The sequence below is a fragment of the Boleophthalmus pectinirostris genome, unplaced genomic scaffold (assembly GCF_026225935.1).
Source record: "Boleophthalmus pectinirostris isolate CB_2022bp ecotype Guang Dong unplaced genomic scaffold, ASM2622593v1 HiC_scaffold_9, whole genome shotgun sequence".
Lineage (NCBI taxonomy): Eukaryota > Metazoa > Chordata > Actinopteri > Gobiiformes > Gobiidae > Boleophthalmus > Boleophthalmus pectinirostris.
The window spans coordinates 30,212,414-30,230,708 of NW_026571541.1; the positions used below are offsets into that span (position 1 = coordinate 30,212,414).

Consider the following 18,295-nt stretch of genomic DNA (forward strand, 5'->3'; position numbering starts at 1 on the left):
CTCTCTTCTATTCTACTTTTATCTATTCAATTGCAAACCTTTATCAAAATTACTACATGTGAAGACTTATTTTAATACTTTTACTTGTTGCTCTTTAAGTACATTTGAAACAGGTACTTTAATATTTTTACTGAATAGATTTTTTCCTGTGACACTTACTTCAGTATCTGTACTTTTGCTTAAGTAATAAGATTGTGTACTTCTTCCACCAGTGCAACCAATAATATGATTTGATTTCAGAATGACAAGATTAAAAAACAGGACAGGCGAGAGCTTTCATGGTACAAAAATGTTAAAATTCCTTTGACAAACCCCACTTCAAAGGAAATATGTATTAAGTGTTCAAGCCGGTCTTTTCTGTCCGTTTCTGTGTTATAATTTACACAGAAAAGGAAGGTGACACTTTAAAAACATGAAAATGGCTTCACTCCTTTGACATAAATGCAATCAACAGGCTCTGGTTATAGAAGACATAGTGTTCTTTTTTCCAGCTTAGGGATTTCATGTCCAGATCCATTGATTCCTTTTCAAAACTGCAGAATTTAAAGACCCTGGCTCTTCATAGTGGCTGCAGATTTTAAGCTCCATACATTGTGGAACAGAGCATTTTGAGTTTTGGACAGTAGACAGACTAATAATAAAAAAAAATACTCAAACATGAATGAAAAAAAACACAAGGTATGTTTTTGAGGAGGTCCAACATTCTAAGATGACTAAAAGCTCACAAGAGTCAATTTTGTGAAATATAGGACCTTTAAATAATTGCAAGTAAGTAAACAAAAAGAGGGCGGATATCCTCAAACATGCATCAGTCAATCGAAATACTTTAAGTAACATCAAATGAGGATAATATATTTGTCTTTCAAATTCACCAAATCATCAAGTAACTAAACAAGCAAACTATTGAAGATTTAAATCAACTTGAATAAAAAATATTTGTAGTAGTGAAGTATTAGCAGTAGAAGTAGTAGTAGAAGTAGTAGTGGCAGTAGTAAAAGGCAAAGTGGTTCAAGTATTAGTGGTTGAAATATTAGTACTGGTAGTAGCAGTGATTGAATTATTGGTAGTATTTGTTGTAGTAGTAGTAGTAATAGTAGCAGTAGCAGCGGTTAAAGTAATAGTCATTAAAGTATTGGTAGTAGTAGCAGTGGTTGACGTAGTAGTCGTTGAAGTATTTGTAGTAGTAGTAGCAGTAGAAGTAGTGGCTGAAGTATTAGTAGTAGTAGTAGCAGCAGTTGAAGTAGTAGTCCTTTAAGTATTCATAGTAGTAGTAGTAGCAGTAGAAGTAGCAGAAGTAGTAGTAGTAGTAGAAGTAGTAGTAGTAATAGTAGTAGCAGTAGTAGTAGCAGTGGTTAGAGTAGTAGTGGTTAGAGTAGTAGTGGTTGAAGTGTAGTGGTTGAAGTAGTAGTGGTTGAAATAGTAGTAGTACTATTTGCAGTGGTAGTAGTAGTAGTAGTAGCAGTAGTAGTAGCAGTGGTTAGAGTAGTAGTGGCTGAAGTAGTAGTGGTTGAAATAGTAGTAGTAGTACTATTTGCAGTGGTAGTTGTAGTAGTAGGAGTAGTAGCAGTGGTTAGAGCAGTAGTGGTTGAAGTAGTAGTGGTTGAAATAGTAGTAGTAGTACTATTTGCAGTGGTAGTAGTAGTAGTAAGTAGTAGTAGCAATGGTTAAATTAGCAGTTGTTGACATAGTAGCTGTATTTGCAGTAGTTGTAATTCCAGTAGTATTTGCAGTGTTTGAAGTAGCAGTGTATAACAGCAGCTGCCAGTCATCTTTGCAGTATTTTGATGAAGTATTCGTGGGCTCCTGTTATCACTCTGCCTTAGAGCACATTTATGATTCATTGAGTCCTTCATTTCCTCCTGTTTGGTGCCCCCCACAGAGACAGACGGCCCACCTCCTCTTTCATATCCACCCAGATTAGATCATACTTTTATTTTCATATGTCGTAATGACTTTGCTGATTTCCTGCAAAGAGGTGCATGCTGGGTAGTGGGAGCGGGAAATAGGCCATCACTCTTCAATAATCCTGGTTCTTATTTCTAGTGATTTAAACACAACTGCGATTTCAATTTTAAACAATTACATTAAACATTTTCTATGTCTAACACATAACATATTTAGATCTCTGTGTTTATTGTTTTGAAAATGTTATAGTTGCCAAAAACAACGTATTAACATGTTTTATAGGTTTAATTTTTGATACTCTGAGTTTCCACCTCCCTTTGCTCCCCGTGCTAAGTCAGTCCCCCTTCAAAGCAGTGTCACAACACAATCAGCATTATCACGATTATTTTGGTCGATATTGAAATCACGATTATTCAAACGATTATTTTTACTTACTTACGCAATGCATTTATTCAGCATTTCTCTCTCAAAAAAACACTTTGTTGTTGATAATTTATGCAAAATTTTCAAATTGAAAATAAATATAGGCTACAAATATGAACCTTAGAGCAGTTTTGCGATGTATAAAACATAAAATAAATAAAATAATATACTTTGAACAAGAAATAAGGCATAGAAAAGCATAAATGTATCCAAAATAAACTATATATCCAGCTGTTCTACAATCTCTACATTAAAAAAAATTTAAATATATACTTATTTATATTTTAAAAATCCCAAAATAAACTTTGTTAAGGTTTAATCGTTTCAACTCGATTATATGAGTTTGGAGATCGTTTGACACACAAATCGAAATCGCGATCAAAATTCGATTAATTGGACAGCCTTATTTTGTATCATGTTTTTTTATACTTATGGAGAATTATTATACTTATGGAGAGATCGCTAATTTACCCAAACATGCATGGATGACATTTAAAACCTCTATTATAAGATGATAGAAAGTTTAAAAATCTACTTTTCAAACTATAACTATAAAACTGCTTATTTTTTCCATCTAGTCAACACATTTTTATTCAAATTGGAAATATTATATAATCATATTAAGGGGCCATTCAAATTTAAATAAATTCTTTCCAAGGTTAATACTCGTAAAACCATCATTATAAAGTTTACATAATTACACTTTAACTGCACTTTGATGATTGCATAACTAGGAATGAATAATTTGGGAAAAATATCAAAATTTTCCTTTGTATCCGATTTTTCTGACAACCATACAATTTATACTTTAGTTCACATTTAAAACACATACAGACGAATTGACAAAAAGACTGAAATATCAATAATCAATAGTTTGATAATCGACAGTTTTAGCAGTTTTTATGCAGAACAAGACAAGAGTTTTTGTTTTTTGTGGAGGAATTTACGGCAGAAGTGGGACCAAGTCGTTGTTTTGTAAGTCTCAAGTAAGTCTCAAGTCTTTGACCTCAAGTCTGAGTCAAGTCCCAAGTCAAATACAGGCAAGTCCAAGTCGAGTCTCGAGTCACTGACCCATAAGTCCAAGTCAAGTCCAAGTCGTCTGGTTTGAGCTTCAAGTCATATGAAGTCTTTAAGCGAAAGTACCAAATGTAGCTTAGATTTTAGCAATTTATATGACTTTTAAACTAAATTGTACTTAAAAGTCATGGTATATTTATAATTGAGTATATATAAGAGTTGTAGAAATGTTTTTTTTAGTTTTTTTTAAATGTCTTGACAAGATCTTAGAGTGAATCATTACGGTCAGAACAGAATGAATTAAGATTTAAAAGTGCTTAACAACAGTTATTTTGTCATGCAGTCTGCACTGAAATGGAACGATCATGTTCTATGTAGTTCCCTCTCTTTTACTGTATTGTACTGTACATTACTGTAGTACATTTGAGGATACTACATCACAGTACTTCAGTTACATCATAGTACCAAAGAGAGAAGTGGTAGGGACATGTTCCAGTTTGTTTCTGTAAAATTAAGCACAGCATTTATCAACTGTAAAGAGTAGGGGTGTAACGATATCCAAGTCTCACGATACGATATTGTCACGGTATGACCCTCACGATACAATATTTATTATGACATTTTGTGGAGGCTAAACAGCTAAAAATCTGCTACTTTTTCCTTTTAAAATGCCTTGACAAGACTTAATCCAAAGAACTAAGACTTAAAAGTGCTTAGAAGTGTTATTTCTTCTTGTAGTCTGCATCTAAATGGAGCAAAGGATTATGGTCTATGTAGTTCCCTCTGTCTTTTTTTTAGTTATTGCTGCACCATAACTCTTAATTTAAGCAAAGAGACTTGTAATTTGATATATTGTGATGGTCCACGATATTACTGTGAGAACTTTGATGATACGATATCACGATATTTCAGTTACTGTTACATCCCTAGAAAGGAGAAATGTATTTTCTAAAAACATATTTTTTAGGAGAAGCATCAAGTTTTATTAAGTCACAGGCCTCAAGTCCAAGTCAAGTCCCACATCACTGACCTTCAAGTCCACGTCAAGTCCCAAGTCTTAGTCCATTTTATCAAGTCAAGTCTCAAATCCTAAAAAAGTGTGACTCAAGTCTGACTCGAGTCCAAGTCACGATTTACAAGTCCCCAACTCTGTGATTTATGGTACTTGGAAAATTGCTGCCTTTGGTATTTGCTAATTGGTACTGGATTCATTCATTCATCATTCATCGTGCAGCCTTGAAAATAACTTTATTGTACTGATCCACCACACCAGCCTGGAATGATGAAGTGAATTATGAAATATTAGCTCATCGTCTCCCCGCCCCCTGCAGTGTGTTGGTCTACCCCCTGTTCTTGGACCCCTGGTTGGTAAACACTGCTCATAGTACAATAGTGAAGAGACTTGGTCATATTATCACGCTGTAATGAAGTACGTGCAGTGATGGTGACAGGAGTCCTATCTGCACACAGCAGGCCCAATTAAAAGTTCACAGTCCAACACAACATGCCTGTGTCCTGGACAATGTTTGTGTCATCCACGAGCTTAAAGGTCAGCGTCGTATATTCTTGTCTTGTTTTGCCTTGACATGTACACACAAAACACACAACACACAATAGCAACATGGCTGGCAGAGTAATACGAACACAATTTGATGCTGATGATTAGAAAAAGTCCTTGAAGAGGGAGTATTTTACTTCTGTGTTGTATTAATTGCTAACCTGGCTGTCTCCAGATGTGTGTCACTCTGAGTTGAGTTCTACACATTATCTCGTTAAAAGAGATCTGAAAATGCAAAATGTCATGACGACTGTTTGAATCTGATTGGTCAAAGCATCATCACGGCAGAAAAGTAAAAAAAAAAAAAATCTAACTTTTATTACATCAAGTTGAGAGAAAAGCACAGACCTCTTCCATGTCCACAAATGTAACACAAAAAATATTCTGTATTGGTGTTAAAATAAGTACATCTGAAGTACATCTCTTGGTTGGTGTTTGTTTTCCGCACAAACCTCAGTGCTGTGATGTGATTAGCTGTAGTGTATTGTTTGTATCATGCTTTTGTATATTTATGGAGAATTGTGTAGGAGCATGGGTGGGCTTGTGGGCTGACCATTGGACAAATCTTACAATAACCATAAGGAGGGTTCGAATAGGGTCTGAGAGAGATCTCAAAATTACTCCAACATACATGAATGACATAAAAAACCTCTTCAGGCATGTTTTTGATGAGGGAACAATGTTATTACATGGTAGAAAAATGTAAATTTAGCATAATACGCTTTCCTTAAAAACAGCTCAGGAAATGATTTCTACCTGAGACGCTAGCCTGATTCATCAGCCGGTTTCACTTTGTGGAAACTGTCTGACCTCGCGGCATTAGGATTCGTTTGCTAGAGGGTTGGCGGGTAGATTTTTTATTTAGTGGTGTAAGTAACACTCAGTGGTGTAAGTTAGTAATTGCGTGGTACAACAGCAAACAAAGCAGACAGTAAACATGTCTGTTAACGATCATTGTCAAATTAAAGGTGCAATAAAAAATGCAAAGTTTGTATTTGACAAAGGAGGATAGCATATGCAGTCTGCTATCGCAACTTGGGTTGGTTCAGCTCTTCGCTGATTGGCCGGTGCGCGGTCTACAACTTTCGGGGTTCTTAGAAACCATCTAGTGTATTTTGATTCCTGATCTAGTCGCTGGAGAGAAATGAAATTGAACGAAGGCACTAGGTGGTGCCAGCCTGGCGACCTGTGACGCAATAATCCAGGGAAAACTGAGACAGTGAAACTCAGAGCAAGTCAAATGTATAACATTATTATAATCTGCTATATGTTATATGAGTACACAAACAGAAGAAAGAGAAGACTATAGAGTCATTGAGATGTTACAGGTTCAATATTACACACATAGAATTAAAATAGCAATAGAAAGCTGTTATCTCAAGTAACTGTTCAACTGACAAGGATTACAATTAGATTTTCTGTTTTAATAAGAGGATTATGTTCAAAGTTCACATTTCAAACACTTCCACAAAAAGACTGAAATATAAACTGACAAACTGATACAAGAATCACATTTGAGAATTACAGTTTTATGACATTCGGTTGTTTAATTGCATCTGTTCAAATTGCGATTTTGATTCGATAGTGATTCATCTTTCAGCTCTGGCAGGGTTTAGTTTGTTGTGATGAGAGGTTCAACATTTTGGACAGTTTACCACCGAGCAAACACACAAACACACACACACACACACTTGCATCTCCCATGTGGTGCAGCCCAGATCTGGGTCACTGGCTCTGGCCCCGGCCCGCCTGCCTCTCCTCTTCCACATTGTGCCTCTGAGCTGTGGCTTTGAGAAATAGACTGATATACTGTAATACAACTCTCCAATAAGAGCTCATCACACACTGTTTGCACATGACACGCAGATCAATGCTCTCATTCGATACACGATTAGGCCCCAAATGGACGAGTGTCACTTATTTACAAGATTAAGGGATGTGTGGGCTCATTTTAGCTGAAATGACACAAAAAGTAGCTCACACCAGAGTTTGTGTCATGCTGAATCTTGGATGGCTCTCGCTGAAAATGATCAGAAAACTTGGAGTGTCATGACAAATATCTGAATCTGACTGGTCAAAGCGTCACAGCAGCAGAAAAAATAACATGAAAAATTAAACTGGTCCAAATCCAGTTGAGAGAAAAGCACAGACAAACCTTTTGGGTAGGATCCGTTACCTGCTTGTGTTTAACGATTTGTCATTGCTCTGCCAAGAATGTTCCACAGTATAACATTAAACAGCTCTATTTTACATTTATTCAATTACAGGTGGTTTTAGGGCTGCTCGATTATGGAAAAAATCATTATCACGATTATTTTGGTCAATATTGCTCTTATTATTTTGGTCACGATTATTATTTTGGTCACGATTATTCCAATGATTATTTTTTTGTTACATGATGCATTTATTCAGCATTTCTTCTCAGCATTTCTAAACACTTTGTTATTGATAATTTACACAAAACTTTTAAATTGAAAATATATAGGCTACAAATATGAACCTCAGAGCAGTTTTTTGAGATGTATAAAACATAAAATGAATAAAATATACTTTGAACATGAAATAAGACATAGGAAAACAAATTATATATCCAGCTGTTCTACAATCTCTATATTAAAAAATAAAATAAATATACTTATTTATATAAAAAATATCCAAAAATAAACTTTGTTAAGCTTTATCGTTTCAACTCGATTATATGAGTTTGGAGATCGTTTCACGCACAAATCGAAATTGTGATCAAAATTCAATTAATTGCACAGACTTAGGTGGTTTTATAGCTCAAAAGTACGGATGCCGAGGGGGGTCACAACAAACGCAAACGGCGCAACAAACACAAATGCGACAACACAACAAAAAGCCACAACAAACCAAAAAAAGCCACAACGGAAATGACCGCGGGACTCTATTTTAATGCAAACGCCACAACAAATACAAACGCCACAACACAAACGCAAATGCCGCAACACATTAAAAAGCCACAACACATCAAAAAGCCACAACACATCAAAAAGCCACAACGGAAGTGACTCAATTTTCCGACGGACCGATCAAGTGGCAAGTGAAGAAGAAAAACTACAACGTGAAAAGTAAAGGAACTTAGAAGTTGGAAACGTAAGTAAAAGTAATTTATCGTTTTATCATTATTCGTTTCATGTTGTAGTTCTTCTTCTTTACTTGCCACTTGGTCGGTCCGTCAGAAAACAGAGTCCCACGGTCACTTCCGATGTGGCTTATTGATGTGTTGTGGCTTTCTAATGTGTTGTGGAGTTTGTATTTGTTGCAGCGTTTGCATTAAAATAGAGTCCCGCGGTCATTTCCTTTGTGGATTTTTTTTTGGTGTGTTGTGGCTTTTTGTTGTGTTGTCGCATTTGTATTTGTTGCGGCGTTTGCATTAAAATAGAGTCCCGCGGTCATTTCCTTTGTGGATTTTTTTTTGGTGTGTTGTGGCTTTTTGTTGTGTTGTCGCATTTGTATTTGTTGCAGCGTTTGTGTTTGTTGTGACCCCTCTCGGCTTCCGTACAAAAGCACCTAGAAAAACAGACATTCTGACTGTGAGCGGAGTCGCCTCTCCACAGATTTGACCTGGTCTAATTTAGTCTCCATGAAGATAGAAAGGTTTAATATTATACTGCAATAACATCTCCACTAAGAAAAAGTATTTGACGGACCCTCCACCAGAAAAGTTACACATTCTCTTATTCATTTATTGGAGTTCATAGTTTTGACAAGATTGTACATTTAGAATACTTTTAGGGGATGATTGTGATTTATGGTTTTCTAATTAACAGCGTAAGTGATTCATAAAACAGTAGTGTGTAATTTTCAGCACAGATCGCCCTCCCTGCCCCCTGCTCTATGTAAACTCCAGTGGACATGTCTTCGGTCCATCTCAGAGGACGTCCATGTGAGAGCACAGGGACAATGACGTAGTGTTAAACTGCACACATCCCCCCTCCATCCATCCCTCTCCTCCTCTCTCTCTTCTTTTCCCCTGTGGTCTCACTCTCCCTCCTCTTTCCTTATCTATCCTCTTTCATTTCTCTCCTCTTCCTCTCTCGCCTCCTCTCCTTCTGTCTCTCTCTGTCTCCTCTCTCCTTCTCTCTCTATCTCTCGCTTTTTTCGGCCCTGACTCTCCTCTTTCCCTTTCTCCCCTCTCTGATCTCTCTCCTCCTCCTCTTCCTCTCGCTCCCTCTCTTCTCCCTTCTGGCCTCACTCTCCGTCTCTTTCCCCCTCTCTCATCTCTTTCTCCTCTCTCTTTGTCTTTTCCCTTGTGGTCTCACTCTCCCTCCTCTTTTCTTATCTCCCCTCTCTCATTTCTCTCCTCTTCATCTCTCTCCCACTCCTCTTTCTCTCTCTCCGTCTACCCTCCTCATCTCTCTCCCGCTTTTTATTTGGCCCTAACTCTCCTCTTTCCCTTTCTCTCATCTCTCTTCTTTCTCCCTCTCTTTTCCCTTTTGGCCTCACTTCTCTTATCCCAATCTCCCATCTTTCCTCCTCCTCTCTCATCTCTCCTCCTCCTCCTCTCTCTCTCGTCCAGCTCCTGTCTGAGTCCAGACCACGATGTGTTTGATGTGCAGGACTGAGCCTCCTCTGTTCTGGCCTCTGACACCAAAACATTCAGCCCACATGACGACTGCTCTAAATACTGATAAAGCAGGAAGCCGCCCTCTCACGCTCTCCTCTGATTGGTCCGTCTCCATCACACTCACTCACCTGCCACAGGGAGTGGACAGGGGCTTCAGCCAATTACAGTGAAGTACTGTCTTTCTGAAGTAGAAGATTGTGATAAGACTGAAACTGACCTATAGTGACCCCTGAGAGACCAGATCAGAAAGAGTAATGTGAGCCCTTTAAAACATGCACTAACACTACTTTTTCATTTACTTTACTTCCATGATTAATAGTGAAGTAGAAAACAGAAAGGAAAAAAATTAAGTATAAGTTTGTAAAATCGTCGTTCCGACCAGAACTGAAGAAGCAGCTTGGATGAGCTGCAAAAAGTTTTTGAACTAAATAAATGTTTGTCCAGTTGACAAATTGAATTTCTCTTTGCCGAAGTCTAAAGTTTTGACAGATAGTGTAGGTCAGTTAGACCTGTCAGTTTCCCTGTTTCAAAAACAGGAAAAACAAAACTTGTCCAGCTGTAATTTTTCACTTTTGGCATCCTGGTAATAGATGGAGTGGCTAGAACTTAGCACTTGTATCACAAGAAGTTTCCTGGTTCGACCCCTGGGTTGAACTTTGTATGTTTTCCCTGTGTCTGAGAAGGTTTCCTCCAGGCAGGACTGTTTCCCCCTTACCCCAAAACATGCACAACAGGTCAAATCCTCCAGCTAAAGTAGTCCTGACCAGGACTAGATCAAGATCTAGAGATGGGCCCCTGGGTGCTGTATGGCAGGAGACACTGCTCCTGACAGTTTCCCCAGTGGAACTAGGTGAAGGATGGGTCAAATAAAATGAGTGAATCAGTAAAGCATACCTTACAAATCAAATTGACTCTTGGGAGCTTCAGGTCATGTTATAATGCTGTTACCTCATCAAAAACAGAACTGGAGTTGTCTTTTGTTTCATTCACACATGTTTGAGTAACCCTGCATCTGTCTACATGTCTAAAACTCAAAATGCTCTGTTCCACATTGTGATGTCAAGCAGTAGTTTTCAACAGTTTATTTTGTGACTGTTTGAGCATGGAGCAGCAGTAAAAGTGAATCATAGGATCAACATCATCACCATCACCATTGTCCTATAATGCACAGCAGTCTTAATTTGACCCTAAGTGCTGCTTTTACAATATATCTGTACTGGGGTGAGTAAATCTTACTTTAGTACATGGAAAAAAGACAAACCTGCAGCATTCATTGTGATGTTTAAGATTCTGGATTGGAGATTGACTGGATGGGCCAAGTTAACAGATTATAGTGTTACAGTGTTCCTCAGAGCGAAGACACTACTGTATCTCCCTTCACTGGTGCGCTGACGACATGAGAAATTATTGAACCTACATAAAACTACACATTTGGACGTGAATTTGATATTTATTTGAGCAACCTCAGGGAAAGAAGGTGCCTGATTTGTCTGTTATTTAAGCTCTTATCTTAATTTTATAGGCAAAACAGCGAAATAAAACCTCCAGGATCATGAAGAGCGGGTTAATACAAACATTTAACCTCACCCATGCTCACTTTGAACTTGGAACGCGGCAACTAGCGAGTTATCCGTGTCCATGGTTTCCTCTGAGCACTCCAGTTTCCCAAATCAACCCAAAACATGCACCATCAAATCCTCCAGCTAAAGTAATCCTGACCAAGACAAACTCAAGACTGGGAGATGCATGAATTTCAATAAAGCATTTCTTAACCTCGCACTACCTCCAGTTTGTTTTTTATGCTCTTCACTGCTGTAAATAGTCGCCATGTTTGCTTGTGCAGAAGAAAGAAGAGATTAGTGAGAGTCGCCATCGGTCGAGTATCATTACAGAACTCAAAGAGAGAGACGGAGAGAGACAGGGAGAGTGGTGTGCAGCGGACAATCGGACGGGGCAGTGGTAATGAGGCTCACCATATGGGCCCGATTATAACGCTCAGACTATCACGGGGATTACGAGGTCACCCATAGATCATTTACACAGATTAACAATGGACACAATCACTGGGTTTAGACAAGATGTGCATGTGTTTGAATAAAGAAAAAGAAAGAAAATATCAGTGTTTGTTTTCTAATTTACATCTCCCCATAATAAATATTACAGAAAATTACAATATAAAGTGTTTCAAAGGGAGGGTTTGTAGAAATGTCAAATTCAGTGCAAGAAATATGACTTTTACTGATAATAATTATTGTTGATTGTAAAAAGCATCAAGGTACTCAAGACGATTATCCAATCAGAAAGCCAAGTCCAGTTGGTTTAAACCTAAAATGTCTCTCTCTGATGTGAATAGTCACGACCTAAACCCCAGCACCTACAGCCAACCATGAATCAGTGCTAGTGCAGCCTCTACAGCTCAGTGAGGGAATTCTGGAGGATCTGAGCTTTAACATGAGGCATATAAATATAAACCTAGTTCTTCCAGTTTTTTTATTGCAGTTCAAATCGTGCAAGTCCAATGAAAAGCTTGAAATGGTACAAAGGTAAGAACTGAGCAGACAGAGGTTAAAAATAAGATAAAAAATAACAAAACACAAGTCCAAGCTCTGCCAAAACTACCTCAGGAAAAAAGAACAAGACAGTGAACTTGAAAACATGGAGTGTCCAGCACAGTCTCCAGACTTAAACCCCATCGAGCTTGTTTGGGATGAACTGGACAGAAGAGTGAAAGTCAAGGAACCTACAAGTGCCACACATTTATGGGAACTTCTGCAACAGAATTGGGAAGAACTTTCTGAAGAATATTTGATTTCTATTGCAAAAAGAACGAGCCACGAGTGTGTTCAGCTGTTATATCTGCCAAAGGTGGACACTTTCATGAATCAAAAGTTCAGAATACATTTTGGTCAACAGTAAACAGTAAAAAATGGAAAAAGTGTGGTGTTCTAAAACTTTTGACCGGTAAAGTATACTGAGCAACATATAGTATTTAGTTTTGAAAACAAGAGTGAAGGCCAAGGTAAGTTTGCAAAAGAAAACTAATGTTCATGAATTGAGGACTAAATTTCTGTAGCCGTGCCTGAGAACCCACCAAGAATCAAATCTTCAAACTCAATATCACTAGAAATATGTTCTACAGGGATAGCAGTTCCCAGTCCTAAAAATAAAACTAATACTCAGTATACAGATTTCATAGATGCTGTTGCAGCCTTCTGCCAAAGCCCGTCTGAGTTTGAGAAGCTCATAATGCCTGTAGTCCTATAGCCGTGGGTTCTCTGCAGACACAGCGAGGAGTGCAGCCTGTGGCACTGCACACCAGAGGCCAATATTTCAACATGTGTGATGCAACTCAATGAGAACGAGAAGCACTTCATTAATTTGCAACAAAAAAGACAAACTCTCCCCCTCACACTTTGGTCCTGGTTACATCAGAAATCTAAGGAAGAACAAAGAGGCAGAAGCACTTTGGCTTTCATAACTCTAGACGAGTTGCCATGATACATTTCAAACTCTCTTTCAATTCTAAGGAATAGACTCAATACTCAATACTTAATACAATGAAAAACACTTTCTTTAGAAAATAGAATGTGATTTTCAACATTAAGTAGTACTTTTTAGTACTCTTTCATATTACCATGTGGCCTTATATCAGTGTGCCTGTGTGTGTGTGTGTGTGTTATATCATCAATATATCTGTGGTCCAGGTAGGTTCCACAGTGGACCATGTGCTCTTATACTTGTTCTGATACAGTTCACGATCATTCTAAAACTATTCAGGAAAGGTTCATTTGTGTCCTGTGAATTTGACTTTTTTCCAATACCTATTCAAATGAGTGAAGAAAAATATTATTATTAGATTATTAAAAGCAAAAAACCAGGGGCATCTATAGAGTCAAGACCAAGATCCATGAAGAGTGCTAAAAGCAGTAAGAAATACTGATTGATATGATTGATTGATTGATTTTATAATTCATAAAGATACAGTATGTAACTTTCTGGAGGTGGCACATCATCTATAAGATCTCATAGAAATAGTTTAAAACCATACTTTGGAACATTCTACATGGAGATAAACATGTTGTATGCCTTACTGTGGAATATTATAGCCAAAGGAACAACATTTCCATAGAAACAAGCAGGAGGAGGCCCTCATCCATGCCAAATAAGTGTCAGGTTTGTGGAGATGCAAGCTTGCTCAGAGTAAAGACATGTTTTTCTGTGTTTTTCAGTGCAATAAACACATCCATAATGAAAATGTTTTTATTTTAGTCCACTTTTTGGTAGAAAGTTACATACTGGGGCTTTAATTTTCTTTAAATGCATTCTTATTTTCTTTGCTTTAATGTTAAAGAGATGACAGCAGTTTTAATGCAATAGGTATTTTTGATAGATAATTTGATGGAACTTTCTAATGTTCTGGCATCTTTTTTCTTTCTTTCCTTTCATTTTTGTTTATTTTATTTATTTATTTATTTATTTTCAATGAATCATGTGGGTCTCAGTCTTTAAATCAGATTTGGCGTGAGCACAAAATAAACTAGATCAATGTAAGAGTTTGAATTGGAAGTTATAACCCAGTTTGCAGATGTGGGTCTACAGTGGAATGGTTTGACCAAAGTGTGGCCTACATATGAGGTGATATTTTCGTTTACTTCAGGCGTCTTTCTTTAGCGTCTCATCGGAGCACTCACCGATTCTGAGCACTTGCGCCGAACCGAGGCAGAAGTGTGTGACAAAGTAAAGCAGCGGAGACAACAGTCCCTTGTGTGGCGCCATGGTCCTCCCTCCAGAGTCCAATCCCTCATTCACATCCGTGTTACAGCTCCTTCAAGCTCATACTGGAACTTTTCTGTCTAAATATCCAAAACGAGACAGGCACCAGACTCGCATCCTCCTCTCAAACATGATGATCTGTCAAAATAAACCTGAAAAGTCCGACATCAACATTGAAGTGTGTGCAAAAAAGTCAAAATTACTCCATTCCGAATGCGTAATTTGTGCGTAAAAGTGACACGGAGCGCACGGGCATCACTGTAATTATGGCTTTCCCCGCGCGGAGTTGGATTGAAGCAGTAACTAAAGACGGTCCTGTGATTGGTGTCAAGAGAAAGATGTCATGGCAAACTGCTTCCTGTCTTGTATTTTCACAATAAGAGCGTAGGACATTAACAACAATCATTTGCAAGGTGTGTATTTTTTCACGAAACTACCTGGAATCACGCGATGTTTTGAAGTTATAGCTAAATATATTTACTCAAAGTCAAGATAATTATGGCACTGATAATTCATAATAAATACCAGTGCTGAAAGAAAAACTAAATTTTGTTACTTACGTACAGATACCAGCGCAAAGATGTACTCAAGTCAAAGTAAGAATACAACATGAAAATGTCGGCTTAAGTAAAAATGTTAAAGTACCCGTTTAAAAATGTAGTTAAAGAGTAAAGAGTAAAAGTAATTTGTATCTAATCTGAGATCTAATAAAGCTTCAGATGTAATGATTTTGATAAAGATTTTTCTTCAGTAGAAACAATTGAAGTCATGTTATGTTCTGTATAAGTTTTTAATACATTTGTTTATATTATTTTATTTATTTATTTTATTTGTTTGTTTGTTTATTTATTGTTTGATTAAACTACAAATACTTTTACTTTTCAGTCCAGTTCAAAAATTTTGTGAAGTAGAAAGTACAGATACCTGCTCTCAAATGTAGTAAAGTAAAAAAAGTATCTATGTATTTGCACGTACCTACATACATATTATAGTACATTGTTTCCCAAAGACTGGGTCGTGACCCTTAGGTGGGTTGCAAAAGATTTTTTGGGGGTCGCCTTGTCACAATCTGCATGTAGGTCTGCTGTTGCACTCTCCTCCTGCACCCTGGACTGGAACACGCTACAAAAACACAGACAGGTCCACCTATCTCAATGGAAATGTTGAAATGTTAAAATATGTTTTGTATAATTACCTCCGCCAAGGAGGTTATGTTTTTGCCGGCGTTTGTCTGTTTGTTTGTTTGTTTGTTTGTCTGTTAGCAACATAACTCAAAAAGTTATGGACCGATTTTGATGAAATTTTCAGGATTTGTTGGAAATGTGAAAAGGAAGAACTGATTTCATTTTGGGGGTGATCCGGAAGAAATCCTGGATTCTGGATCACTTTGAAATTTTAGTTAACATTGTGGTAAATGGGGCCAAAAAATTTGTTTCTCAATATCTCGGTTAATTATTGACCAAACCCCATGAAATTTGACTCAGGGATGGACAATGGGATCCTCTTTCATATTCCAAAGGCTGATCCGGATCTGATCCAGAAGACTGATTTTATCGCAATTTATATAAAAAATGGGGGTAGTCCTTGGCGGAGGTCTGCGCTCTCTGAGTGCTTTTCTAGTTTCTAATCTTTTTGTAATTATTTTATTGACTATTTTGTTCCAGTATTGCTGGTTTAATTGAATGTTGAAAAGAAAAACAAATGTGCTACATTTAATGTCTGAATAAGCGACTTATGGATCCTTTTATTGCTGCTTCAATTTCTGTTTTTCATTGTTTAAAACTTGAGTAATATAATTGTTCGGAGAGACACGATCATTCAGTCAACAATAAAATATCCTCATTAATGTTCAATAATGGTCAAATGCACCTTTATTTTGTGATTTTATGAATAATGTCTATTGATTTGGGTGGCAAAGGTTTGTGAGTTTTTAAATATCAGTCCTTAGAAAAAAGCTTTGGGAAACACTGTTATAGTACAAACATACAACTACTGGGATTTCACCTACAGCCCTTGGACCCATATCAGTCCACACAGAGTCTTTCACTTCAGTATTCATATTATCGTATTATACATGTTTAAATATTTATAAAATATATTTATTTTTAACATTTAAGCAGACAAGCAGGCTCAATTAATGGAGAATATGTGGAAATAGTGTAAGATTAAAGTTCTCAAATGGCAGTACGAGAGTCACTGACGGTTGATTTATGTTTCCACTGGTTTAAACAATATTCAATAACTTTTCAGTGAACTCCCGACTTCACACAGAGTTACCTGAAAACATGCCCAAAACTTGTCAATTTCACCAAGGTATTTTTGAGTACGACAGGTGGGTATTCTTTTTACATTGGTTTTGGAAGCACAAAATGTGTTTAAAGTGTGATAAATAGTAACTAGCTCATTTGAGTAGTACTACTGTACTAAAATCCATTTGCCTCCATTGCAGATCCATTTCTGATCCACTCAAAATATCCAAAATGGATTCATTCAGCATGAGGGTAGCAATCATTTCTCTCCTGAGCGCCCAGCGAGAGTATGAACTTATTCCCGAAATGGCCCACACCGAGTCCGTCACCGAGTGGGACGACTGGCTGGACATGGTGGACATCCTCAAGGCCCAGGTGGACCAGGACTTCGACACCCCATGTCCTGCAGAGCCAAACCCTGTACAGGAATATGTCCAGGTCCCTTTGGCCCAGCCCGAGGTGGACGAAGATCATCTCCCATCTCAGGTCTTCTCACCTCCTACCCAACAGGCCAGTTGGTTCAGGGACATGGGGTGTTACGGGCCTACCACTGAGGACACATTTGATTATGTGGACGAAGAGGCAAGATTAAACCCAGACGCTCAAACGGTTGGTTTCTCCAGCCAAGTGAGGCTACATCCAAGACTCGTCCAGGTAAGAACTGTGCTTAAAAATGGTTCAGATGTTTGAATGAATTTCATTTGCTGAGATTTCAGAAAAACTATAATAATAGCTTAAGTACTAACTCAATTTGTTCATGTGTTCATTTTGAACAGGGACTAGAGCCTTTGGATCTCCCAGACTATTTTGGAGGAGCTGTGTTTGAGGCCCTTACTCCACAGCCCACCCTGTTGGACTACAGTTCTCCAAAGAGAAAACGCAGTCTCTCTGACGACGAGGGTCCTGAGCCCAAACGGAAGTCCCCCGCTCCTGTGCCCATGGACCCTAATCCTTTGTCAGCATCCACCAGTCCTGTGTCTGACCCTCATGTTTCAGTATTTGAGACTCCTGATTTCACATTTCAGGCCTTTGAGTTCATGTGTGAGGCCTCTGACACTCTTTTGGAGAACCCCAGATCTTTGTATCAGCACCTTTCTCCCCAGTCCAGTCTGACTGAAGACAAGGGTCCTGAGTCAAAGCGTCCGGACCCGTCTCCTGTGCCTGCAGACCCCACTCCCATGTCTGCGGCCCCTATCTCTGCGGGTCCCTCTACAGTCCCCAGTTGTTTCACCCCTTGCTCCTGTGGGTGGTGCTAATGTGGGTGGAGCTCCTGGCTCCAAGCGCCCTCCCCCTGCCTCCAACGACGGCCCTACTCCTGTCACAGGGCTGCCACAGCCTTCTCGCTGTTTAAACAACAGCAGTGGGAGAAGGTAAAATCTGAGCTCCACAAGGGGAACTCAATGGTGCTGAACGCCGTGCTGCAAAAAAGAGTAAGTCTGAAACAAGTCTTTTCTATGTTCTTCATATAAACATACTGATATAAAATTATTTCTTACTCGGGCAAGAAGTATTTCGTACAGTATTATTAAAGTCTCTCTCTTGTTTTCTCTGCAGTGGGAGCGTTTGCCTGAAAAGAAAAAAGCCCAATATAATGTTCAGGCTGCAAAAAAAGAAAGGATCTTCCTCCAGAGTATGTCCTCTTCTGAAACTCAGACTCACCAGCCTCAGAGGTCCCCCAGACTCCCTGCTCCTGTCACTGGGGCCGCCACAGCCTTCTCGCTATTTAAACAACAGCAGTGGGAGAAGCTAAAGAGTGAGCTCCACAAGAGGAACTTGGGCGAG

The 18,295-nt window shown here is 38.3% G+C and overlaps 1 protein-coding gene across 1 annotated transcript in view; it reads right to left on the minus strand.

Moving 5' to 3' along the window:
* Positions 1 to 14,267, minus strand: part of LOC110175100 (glutamate receptor ionotropic, kainate 1) — a 45,652-nt gene extending 31,385 nt beyond the window's left edge. The window contains 1 exon segment of the mRNA XM_020941215.2: positions 14,183 to 14,267. Within this exon segment, the coding sequence (XP_020796874.2) occupies positions 14,183 to 14,267 (85 nt within the window).
* Positions 14,268 to 18,295: the final 4,028 nt, after the last annotated feature.